Source organism: Botryllus schlosseri, chromosome 12, assembly GCF_051294905.1.
Source record: "Botryllus schlosseri isolate E-star chromosome 12, Bs_hap1, whole genome shotgun sequence".
Classification (NCBI taxonomy): domain Eukaryota; kingdom Metazoa; phylum Chordata; class Ascidiacea; order Stolidobranchia; family Styelidae; genus Botryllus; species Botryllus schlosseri.
The window spans coordinates 19,966,071-19,978,253 of NC_137247.1; the positions used below are offsets into that span (position 1 = coordinate 19,966,071).

Here is a 12,183-nt window from a genome sequence, read left to right on the forward strand (position 1 = left end):
TTTAGTCACCGTCGGAGGCGCAGTCGCCTTTAGTCGCCGTCCGAAGAACATCGCCGTTTCAAGTTGCTTTTAATAAAAGACTTACTCTAACGTGTCAAAGTTATTTACACCGAGCAGCGGACCAAGACGAACGCGCGCCGACGACAGACCACGCTATATTTTGGTGACCCCGACGTGATAGCCGACGTGATTTCGCTATTCAACGTGATTGCCGACGTGATCTTTTTGGAAATGCAGCGCGGTAGACGGAACTGCTGTAATGCCGCAAACTCGGTCAGGATCAATGATAGAAAGTGATGAACTCACGATATGCGAAAAAGAGATATGCGCTGGCTACATAGAAGTCGTTAGTTTTTTCATGGATGAGGGATTTCAACGACATGGAATTTGGACCTTTCCACACGTACTTGCTTTGGTACGACGCTTCGACCCGATGCCACTCAACATCTGTGCCAGTTTAGTTGTGATTGAGTACGCCATACCGCTGACGGTTCGTCGATTTAAGACTCGAGAACAACTCCAATCTGCATGCTGAAGACTTCACCAAGTACAACTTCTTTCATCGATTGCAGACTTGCATGTTTGCAGCACGACGACGACATCACCGCGCCTCAGCACAGCGACCACGTACACTGAATTCTCTTCGCAACTTCATATCTCCGATCGCCCGACACCGATATATTTGTTTTTCTACGTAGACAGAGGCAGCTATACTGTATCTGTCTAACTACGCATTCCAAATGCAGAACGAAAGATTAGCCGAACGAAACTTTAAGCAACCGACGGAACCATTATTTCTGATGGGACCATGAACCGAATCGAATCACCTCGACAGGACAAGCGGGAAATGCGCTCAAACGCAGATCACCCTTCAGTTAATCTTGTCGAGCGACGACTTGCAACCAACCTATCACCTTGATAGGCCTATTCCGGATGAAAAACGCGTTAGGTCTCATTATTATGTGGCAGGCGCTTCCGACGTTCTGTTCTACATTAACCGCTCACGCATCCGAGAATCTACAAGACTTCTCACGGACCTTAAGGACACGACTTGCGAAATATGGAGCACGACAGAGCTAATTCGTGCAAAGATGTCAACGTGCTGGTCCAATAACGCTCGAAGTTCAATCGAAATGTAGGGATTCTCTTAATCCATTGCCAATTTACTACTTGTCGAACAATTCCGCTCCGTGATGTTGATAGACTTCCCCTAGCAATATCTGCATATTCATTCATTTGTTCCATGTGGGTATTGACCGTTTTCAGTTGACTCTATAATGAATTCTTATCGTTATTTTACGCCATCAGTCACGACTAGACGTTACATATCCCAAAACTGTTTGAAGGTTGATCACCACGTGATATGATATTACTAACTTGGACGTGTGTTGGCGAATTACGACGTTATTTCTTACGCCCAAAAGCTTGCGCAACCCATGACTATTTGCGTACCATATAGGCAGAGTTGCCATACCGACCTTATTTCTAAGATTTGTCCTTATTTTGAAGGGCCACGTCTTAGAAAACTCTAAACTGTCCTTATTACTAAGAAATGTTCTTATTTTCGACTTGCGTCCTTATTTTGTCTTATTTCCAAGCGCTTCAGAACTTGGATCGTTTTCCTCTGGTATCTGTGTTGCATAATATTCTAAAATTATGCTTTTTCGTCGAGATTTTATGACATCGTTAATGAAAGGAACTCTCGTGAAGTACACTCCACAAGATTTGACTTTCAAGTTGTGATATAGCCAGGGCAGTGAGTGGTGGAATAGCAGTTTCGTCTGTACCAAGATACCACAGCGGACGTCATTTTAGCATGAACAGCAGTACCAAGTTCCTGCTGTTTGGTCTACAGCAGAATAAGCTCAAGCTGTGGGGAAGGCAGCATTTATTGCGTATAGTGAAAAAGGGCGCAGTGCAGTCGACACATCAGTTGAAAAGTAGTAAAGCTAGAAATCATTGATAAATTTTTCTAAATTTTATTGCACTTGATTGTATAGTTTTATACTAAATCTGATTAGTTTAAATGAACAGGCGTAAAAATGTTTTCCGTGACGATTATGAGAGAGAATTGAACGGTATCTTACGAAGCTTGAAGGGCGAGTGTTTCGCACATAGCAATATCTGCAATTGCGACATCAACCTGGAGGCCATAGGAAGGACCGCTATTTTAACTCACATTGATACCCCAAAACACAAGTGTGTCATGATGATTAATTTGAGCCAGTCGATGAATAATTTTTCCACAAGTCGATCATCACCCACGACGACAGACTGCAAGGCAACTGCTGCAGAGTGTACCTGGGCATTCTATACTGTCAAACCCAGCAATCTTTCCTCGCCAACGATAGCACATCGCAATTGTTCAATGTAATATTCCCGGTTTCAAACATTGCAAATAAGTTTTCTTCGGCCAGGACCAATACTACAAGCATTGTTACTGCAGTTTTTGCTCCATACGCTCAAAAATAATTTTGTCCAAACTTGGTGTACGGACTCTTTCCATCTTCCTCTAGCGAGGTGAAGAAGTTTGGTTGATCACCCTAGGGAAGGCAGGACCAACGTTTTTTTTTTAGGGGGGTGGGCTGACAAAGTGCTGTTTTGGCCCTGAGTAAAGGTAAACCTAGACCGGAGCTGCCGGGAGATCCATGAAGCACTTTCTAAAAACAAGGAGTTGCTGTAGCAGATTGTTTCAGGTGAAAAGTATGGGATATGATATGTCACGGCTCGTATAAATACAAAGTATGTAAAAAAACGTTTTTGCATGCTAACCTAATTTTTTGACTGTCCTTATTTTTGGGTCCATGTCGATGGCAACCCTGCATATAGGATTAAACAACGCGTGCGACTCACTCAACCGTTATTCGATCAGCTATACTTTTTCGCCATCGAAGCTCTGTAATGTGCATGACACTTGAATGTGTTGCCTCGCCATTTAGTGAATTCCTCTTCTAGTATTATACACTATTCACTCCGATGGTATCGGCTACGCTAGTAAATCAAAACGCTCTTTCTCTGGGTCGCGCAGATTCCAGATAACTTTATTCGAATTCAAAATTACACTTCGAATTCAAAATCACACGTCCCAAACGATTATACAATTACGCACACGTGTTTTGGAAATGGTAATCACACCGTACATCACTCGATCCAGTTAATTCTGTCCACATCAAGTTTTGATCCGCACTGAAATGTTTTTCACAATTCGAACGAATAACTGTCCGCACGACGCCTCGACCGATTGGCTTATACCTTTATATGCCAGCGGCTGTATTTTTGTACTCACGGCACTTGAATGATTTTGTGTTGTCACCAGTAATGGACATTTACCGTTATACTCCTTCACTTATCCGTCATCACTTGTATTAGTTTCGTTGAAGGCTTATGAATCTCTTCTGTCCACTGTTGAGCCTTTCACATTGCGAAGTGCTTCTTTGTCGCTAAACGTATAATTTTGTCGTTCATAGCTTTACCATAACACCCACATCACTTTAGTTCGTCGTTTAAACCATTAAAATTGTACTCGTGTTTGAATCTTAGTCTGTAATCACTACCGTGTCATGCTGATAGAGTCCTTCACTGAGTAGTTAAATCGTCTCTAGTTTCCATATTATCCTAAAGCTTTTACCAAGCAGAGGGGTCTTGTAGCGTAACCGCTCATTGATTACTCTATTGCCTCGATTGATTACTATTGTCCTCGCTGATTCGCCACCTCTTGTTGTGTCGCACTCTGTTGTGTCAGTCTCATTTAGTCACCGTCGGAGGCGCAGTCGTCTTTAGTCGCCATCCGAAGAACATCGCCGTTTCAAGTTGCTTTTAATAAAAGACTTACGCTAACGTGCCAATGTTATCTACACCGAGCCGCGGACCAAGAAGAACGCACGCCGGCGACAGAGCACGCTATAAGGGATTATTTTCGACAAAGCATCCGAACTATTAGAAATGTGCTGTGTAATACAATAAAATTTCAATTTACTCAGAATTAATTGGTCTGACATACCGGATGCGGCCCGCGGGCCGTATGTTTGACACATCTGCATTGGATATAGGGAATCGGAAAGAAGTTAAGCTCGATAAACAGCTCAATACAAACAACGCTGACTTTGGTAGGCATACACAAGACACAAATCGTACACATGTACACTGTACCGGTAAGCGAATTCCGAAACGACCGAGTACGGTGTATCAGGCTGACATCCATCTCAGCCGAGCATATTTTCGCAGAAATCCACTTCATGGTATATGTTGTTGTTGAAGTGTCATTGATAAATCAAAACTGTTATTCATATTTACGTAGTCATACTTACCGTATGGAGGACCAACTACCACACAAGTCGTGTGTTGATTCACGCTTTCCCTGCTGGTCGGCAAACAAATGGGCATCACGTACGTACTGAAGGTTGCTGGTCTGGTCAGCTGTGAATATTTGCAAGCACTTGACCAGCGTTGATAACCTTGTTACCATTGTTTGAGCATTTCATTTGTAAAATTAGTCGTTTATTCTTATTCGGAGGTCTATTAGCCCTAATTTAAGTGTTGCCTGGAACGAAAGCGGACTGTTCTTAAATGCGGCAGCTTGGGAATTACGAGAAATAAACATGGACTTGCTGCAAAATGGGCAATGTAGTCTAAAAGACCTCATGGTTGCTAAGAAAACAACAACTATCTATTTCACAAACGCAAGTAGTTGAAATTCTGTTCATGCACGTGACTGCGCGATTTTATGTAAACTACATAGCTCACCATGACTAGACAGAGGTTGGTTTCCCGAAATCGCCAATCTCGCATGGAGTTACCGAAGACTTCGTTTTTTATTATTGATTCGATGTCAAATATTTGATTAGTATCATCTGGTTTCGTCAGGGTAGTGTTGCCTAGTAGGACTTTCCAACCTCTCCAGAACCATCCCTCTTCTCTGGAAAAAACCAGATGTGCGAAATTGTTTTTATCGAGAGTCAAAACGATATGTGGAAAATATTACGTAGGACCGAGCTAAAAGTTATATATATATATATAATATATACTGTATATTCTTCAAAGTAATAATTATATTTCTACAATAAAAGTAGCGACTGACATTGTTTACACTGACCGCTGTACTGATTGGGTGTGTTTACATTAGGTAATGATAAAGAGGGTTTATTACCGAGAAAATGAAAATCACAATTATCATCGAAGACCGCGTAATTTGTAAAATGTAAATGTGAATAAACACTGTTGTTGATTTATGACATACTTTATTATGCTATACTGAAAGAGTAACGCCGTAGTTGTAATCAATATTTATTTAAATTCAAGTCTATCAACCACGATTTATGGAGAATATCTGTCCTTGCCAAATGATCCCAGCAGTGTACAGAGGCGACCCGTAAAGTAAGCAAGTGGCATTATTATTCATCGAATTCAACCTACGAAAAAATTTCGAGCTTCGCTCGGCTAAGACATCACTGCAAGCTGTGTTTTCATGACATAATTTGTCATCGATTTTGATGCGTAGTAAGATAAGTCTAGTTTTCACCGTTTTCATTCTGATCGCTCCTATCGGACGAGTTAAAAAGGTCATTAACAACAGTGATTTGCGTTGGTGTCAAAACGTTAAAAATAAGTCATTCATGAAAATCAGTAGAAAAAATAATAATAAAATATCCAACGTAAAAAGTTTTCACTATTTTTCTACTTATTCTGACGACATGCAACGCATTTGCCTCAATTGCCTCACTCTGAACGCGCGTCTCTGATCTCAGCTATCATGGTAAATCAATAAAGTGTTTTTACATCATTGAAATACTTACAGAGGAAAAGAAGCATCTACGGAGAGTACTATGCTGTTTGAAATTAACACTCCGGAGCATCGAAGCTGATATTGGTCGTCAACAGTTCGGAATATGGCGGCCTATAAAAAACTGTAAAATTGAATGCAATGATATCTACAAAACAAGCGAATCTCCTAATTACATCAAATCGACGAGTGACGGAACGCAGTTATACACATCATAGAGCCGGCGCGAACCCACGGACGGTATTTTTAGTGAGAATGCGAACGCGAACCACATTGCTAATCGCAATCGCCGCATTACCATAAGGTATGTAGACCTATACGTATTATACACACATAAATCCAGGGCCATAACAACACTGTTTCAGTATTAGCTAACACCTCTGGTCTTTGGGCCCGTCATGTGACGATGAAACCAAATTCTGGAGGGATTCAACCCCCGACGACATTTTCTTATCCGACTTATCATTAATAGTGATCACTATAGTTCGATCCGTGAAAACTTGTCGAAATTTCGGTATGGAATATGGAAACTTGCAAGTATGGTTGAAAATTATAAAATAAATTATTCAAATATTTCCTGTACTTCTATATTCAGGCAGTAATTGGAGACATGATAAAAATCCTGCTTTCGACATGTCGAATCGATCAAATACCCCGCACAATTACCTGACAAATCATATCTCTCAATTTGTGACTTCGACTCGCCAACCCTGGTTGACATACTTTCTAAAACGACACGGATTAGCAACGCGCATGCGAAGTAATATTTTAGGAAGGAATGATATCGACCACCATTGTTTCCAATAAGCTCTATACTGTGTTAGATATCGCATGTGGTGTAAATTGCACGCCGCTATCTACATGAAGAGGAGTCGGGACAAACTTCGACCCGTCGGCCACATGTGGCCCACGGCGAATTTGTGTGTGTCCGCCAGAGGCGGAAATAATATTGATAAAAGTACATGAAAAATCCAATCGATTTCAACTATATCTAATTAGATTTTACCCCTAACTTTTGCCTTTAATCTCTTAAAATAAAACTTCAATAGTCTGTTATCGTATTCCAGATGTTATTTTTATTGCGGACATAGAAATTCCCAATTGTTAGTAGAATTAAAAATTGACAATTATCGGTAGCTGTTAAGTCTTGCTACAAAGTTTTTCTTTTCGCTGATTCACTCCGAGTCCGAGGGACACAGATTTTTCAATGTAAATATTCGCTCATGTCGGGATTCGATAAGCTCACCTATATGAGCCTAACTATAATAGCGGGAACGGAAAGTTGAAAATGGTGCTTTGTTTTCAGTAAAAAAAATGCACAAAAAGTATGCCATGTCCGGCGTCGCAGATATAGGAATATGTATTACTTTTTATGAATGATTAACTGCGTTGAATAGCTACAGTTGATAGGGTTTCTTGTGTCCACAGTTATTGATGTCTACAATAGACCGTTAAGTTAACATGTTGCTTTATCACCCAATGAAATTTCAAACTACACAGCATCACGCTAGGAATCTGAATTTATTGAAAACTGCATAATAATTGATTTCAGCATTTGTGTGTCCCGAAGTACAATTGCAAGTACAATTTAACACTCTCGGGCTCATATTTCCCTTCTGCTTTAAGCGTGAAATTTGTCAAAGCGAACATTCATCTCTAATTTTGAAAATTTGGTTAACAGTAGGATAACCATAAAATACAAATAATGATTACGATGCGTATGAGTTGTAATAAAATGAATACTTGAGAAAGAATGTTAGTTTATATTCGGTACATATATATATATAATCTCCGTTTCCTCGAATAAAAAAGCTTTTGTTCTGACTATTTCAAATTTTGGCATATGATCTCAATTATCGCGGCCCGGCATCTCGGTAATCATAGTCGGAATATCCACATGATGTTTAAGTGACCATGACCATAGGTGTCGAAAAACTGAGATGGCTAGAAGAGCGATCACTGTGCTGCGTTAATTTTGCGGTTACTGAAGTATTGATAGTTCTTAGTGTAATTTGCGATGCAGAATCCAAAACTATTACCGTTTTTTTCCTCAAGTCTAGTATTTTTCGACAAATTGCATTTGAAATTTTCGACATCTTCAGCTTTCGGCGTCTTGCGTTTGAGATTTGAGATGTCATAAAAATTATTTATCAATCGAATGGAAAAATTTCAAATCTGCTTACTTTAGTTGATCCAAATAATAATCATTTGCCACCTCTACACATTGAACTTGGTATCACTGAAAACTATACAAGTCAGGTGATACAGATAGCCCAACCTTTACGTTTGTGCAAATGAAATTCATCCTGATGGGAAGCTACGAACTTGCACACATCAGTACATAAGAAAAAGAGCATGGACACTTGGACGGGTTTTAGAGTGGTAATTACAAACTTGTTTGGAAAGCATAAAAACTAGCGATGGGCTTGATCCGGATTTTGCGTTCCAGCCGGGCCGAAATCCTGCAAGTTTCTCTCAAATACGATCGGATCAGGATTTCCATTTTTGCCCAACCGCCGAATTCGGATCGGGACAGGATTCTGAATTTATAGTACACGAAAGTGACCTTCTGTATGTTTACTTCGTTGTTTTGTATGGACTTGGAATTCTTCCTATTTCGACAAATTCCTAATAAAAAAATTCAAGACATTGCCGAGGTGTAATTATGAAAAAATTATTGACTACAGGATCAAATACATGCTCAACCTCGTGCAGGATATTTTCCCTTGGAGCCCATATGTGTGGGAAAATGAGTTCGCATTTGGATTACCTTCCTTACAACTGTGGTGACTGCAGCGAATAACAGAGCGTGAGATTCCACCACGACTTAAGCCGAATGGACGAAAGGGAACAAGGATACTGGGACATAAACATGCTTGCAGATTGCTGTTCGTGCTTGAAAAGAGATCTTCGCTATTGCACACATAACAAAATAATTGAAGCGATATTTTTGGTCAGCACAAATCATTTGTTATTGTATATATCGTCGAAATATCATCTTGTGATTTTTCGAACACTTCGTTTTTATTTCACACATTGATGTTGGCATTTCGGATTTCGCATTTAAGCTACATTTGTGAGATTAAGTGTGTACGTGTCTATAGAGTGTAGCTTATTGGCTTCTATTGTTCAGCTAAGCTCCGTTAAATAAAATTATGTGCTGGGAAGCTTTTGTGGTTCACTGTAAGAGCCATTCCTTCAACTGTGTCGTATTTAAAATGGTTGTCATTGCAAAAATCTTGCATTCAAATAAAAATATCATCTTGCGAAAATAAGCAACATACATGATCAAATAATCTATCAGTCAAATTATTTATTTGTGCACAATAACGACCAAGGCTAGCATAATTAAATTTGGTATGGAAAAAATGACCTGTTTCAAAAAAAAAAATGGCTTCATTTTCGATAACAGCGAAAAAATTTAATTCAGAAACAGTTAAAACATCTTTGACCTATGCGAAATAACTTTCTAACACGCACCGTGCAATTCTGAATTGTCGCGATATATCATGGACACGTGATCCTACCACAATTCCCGCATATTCGCCACTATCCAAATGTTCGCGGTTACGTATTGATATCACCTGCGATAAGATATATGCCTACTCACCATCCATGGCCAATGACCAGGCTCGACAGGAAGCTTCGGCATGCTGGTAATTTCTGGAACCCCGCATTTCTTCTCTGAAACTTTGCAACATGAAGATGGCGTTTCTCCATGTGTGAATGCGTGAAACTTTGGACACGTTGCAACTAAAATTAGATATGTATATAACTGTGAGGTAAATCAGTAGCAACCAACCTGGTGATCATGTCAATTTCTCTATATCATTGCTATCTGACCACAGGTCCGTGGGCTGCGTCGAATCGAGAAACCCATTGGCGTAGTCTGCACAAAAATCACACGACATTCATGTGATCTATAGAGATGGTTCGATGTTTGAAAGGATCGTGTCCATGTTAAATCAAACTTCTATCAATTCTTTTGTGGGAACAACAAACCTAGCGTGTGTCGTCATGCACTACGTGATACTTGCAATTCTAAAATAAAACATTTATCCGAAAGTCATAAGGACAAAGACGCAACGACGCCATGGATTACTGTAACACGAGAATATGTTACAATCCGCATTATGCTGTGTGACTAGGGTTGCATTTGAAACAAACTGTGTTTTAAAACACTTTGTTTAAAACATGTTTTAAACAGTGTTTTTAAAAATGACCTTTTTTAAAAAAAAATTTTTTATTTCAATTTGTAAAATTATGCCATAATTGTGTAAATACTTTACAAAAAACTTGTTGTATGAGCCTACGTACAATTACCACGCGATATAGTCTATGTATATCGATATGGGATTATTGGAGCCTTCAAAATAGTCCTTCAACAGCAATATTACATATATTTCGTCATAGGAGCTCTTTTACCCTATACTTTCAATTGTCAATGTCAATCCGCTATGACGTCACAATTGAATATTCGTGACGCTTGAAAAAAAACAAACACGAAAAACAATAAAAAACATGTTTTAAATTAGGGCCTTGCTTTAAACATGTTTATTTAAAATTAATTTCCGTTTTCAATGCAACCCTATGTGTGACTACTGGTGTAGTGCTTCCTCCGATTTAGTTACTGGGTTTGTATTAAGTCAACATATAGGCTAGTAGACCAATGCTTCCCAAACTGGGCGGTATTGCCTTTTAGGAGGGCAGGAAGCGATGGACATTTCGGAGGAAACGTTAAAATGCTCAGTTAGTTTCAATTTTCCCGTGGATGGTATCATATATTATGTTCAGTGAATTCGTTCTTTTTTACTTACAGTATCATGTTATGGTATTTTGTCAATCGGATTCCGGATTGGAATTATTTGATTCTATTATCCTGATTCTAGATACTGATGTCGAAACAGGCATTCAAGAACAAATTCGCATGTGGATGTTAGTTGTTACACATTCTTACAAATCTCATTGGTTTGTTGGACTGTCTCTGAAAGATTGTTCCTCAGGACCTGCTATGTTATCTTTTTACAACGTCCCGTGATGAACCAGGGCTAAAATTGACCTGCTGGTCTACACTGTTAGTCGGCAGGGTTGTAATGACTCGAGTCATGACTCGACTCGAGTACGACTCGAGTCACGATATTTTGATGACTCGACTTGACTAGAGTCATATTTTTCAAAATACGGAAATGACTCGACTTTGACTCGAGTCAATCTGTGTATTGACTCGACTTGGACTCGAGTCATTGCGCATGACTCGACTCAAGTCATTGACTCGAGACTCAGACGGCCAAGACCGACATTTCATTGTAATTCCGAAGCCAACACTCTATTGGGATTTCATCTGTTGGTACTGGTACTTGAAAATGCGACCAGAAACTGCTAAAAGCGAGAAAAATTGTTATATTATAAATGAGAACCATTCGATATCACCAAACAGAGTTATAAAAAGTGGGTTAAACAAGACTTTAGCTGGAAACTGAGCAGTCAACAAAATGACTTGAACTCGGACTTGAGTCATAATTCCATGACTCGGACTCGACCCTCTGCTCGATCACTTGGACTTGGGCCTGACAAGGTTGTGAATTGAAATGACTCGACTTGACTCGAGTCAAAACTATAAAAGTGAGATTGACTCTTGACTCGAGGCCTTGTGACTTGGTTACAATCCTGTTAGTCGCACACGTGCCAGCGGGTGTTCTAGTATAAAATTCCGCTTCAGTGTCATTAGGGGACAACAGCTAACTTTCAATCCGTAATAGCATAAATATACAATACAGAAAAGCTATGCAAGTTCTTACTTGTTGGGCATGGCTGAGTATTGCATCCTCTGTACTTTTTCGGACAAGTTGACGAAGAGCAATTCTCAATTCTGAACTGTATTCCACCCCCACACGTTGTGGAGCAAGGCTGCCACTTTCCGGGAACTAGAATATGGTGGTTTTACTTATTTGGTCTCACTGGTGACGAAGTCACGACTCGCCAGAGAAAAGGAGGGTGAGTTAAGGCGTGTGTGCAAAAGTGATATGTAGTTACGTCAAGTATTATCTGTTCGACATTACTATTTCTGCTAAGCATTATATTGATGGATTGTATGATTATGAACAATCGTAATATGCTTGCACCTGGTATGGAATTTTCCTTCATTGTCATCTCGATCCAACCCTGGTACTTTTGAACATTCGTGTAGACCGCGGGGACTCCTACCAAACCACATATTTTATAGCCAAAGGAAACCACTCCTGCCATGAACCATTGACAAGAATTCATTCTTTGACACACCAGTGGACCGCCACTATCACCCTAAAATATAATGTCGTTATCAGTTTAGCCATGCTGAACTTTTATAAGATGATGTTGCAATATGTGGCCGGGGGTATGACACACATATACGTGTTTTCTTGCGC

At 39.8% G+C, this 12,183-nt stretch overlaps 1 protein-coding gene and 1 long non-coding RNA gene across 3 annotated transcripts in view; one reads left to right on the plus strand and one right to left on the minus strand.

Annotated features, from left to right (window-relative positions):
- The window catches only part of LOC145451878 (uncharacterized), a 249,497-nt gene that overhangs the window by 124,852 nt on the left and 112,462 nt on the right, over positions 1 to 12,183 (plus strand). The gene's annotated exons all lie outside the window — the stretch shown is intronic.
- The window catches only part of LOC145451869 (uncharacterized), a 68,246-nt gene that overhangs the window by 10,798 nt on the left and 45,265 nt on the right, over positions 1 to 12,183 (minus strand). For both annotated transcript variants that reach the window (XM_080330091.1, XM_080330092.1), the window contains exons 8-13: positions 11,902 to 12,079; positions 11,578 to 11,703; positions 9,390 to 9,532; positions 5,793 to 5,893; positions 4,744 to 4,915; positions 4,308 to 4,416 (exon numbers count right to left, since the gene is read on the minus strand). In XM_080330091.1, coding sequence (XP_080186217.1) covers positions 4,308 to 4,416; positions 4,744 to 4,915; positions 5,793 to 5,893; positions 9,390 to 9,532; positions 11,578 to 11,703; positions 11,902 to 12,079 — 829 coding nt within the window. The remainder of the gene's footprint in view (positions 1 to 4,307; positions 4,417 to 4,743; positions 4,916 to 5,792; positions 5,894 to 9,389; positions 9,533 to 11,577; positions 11,704 to 11,901; positions 12,080 to 12,183) is intronic.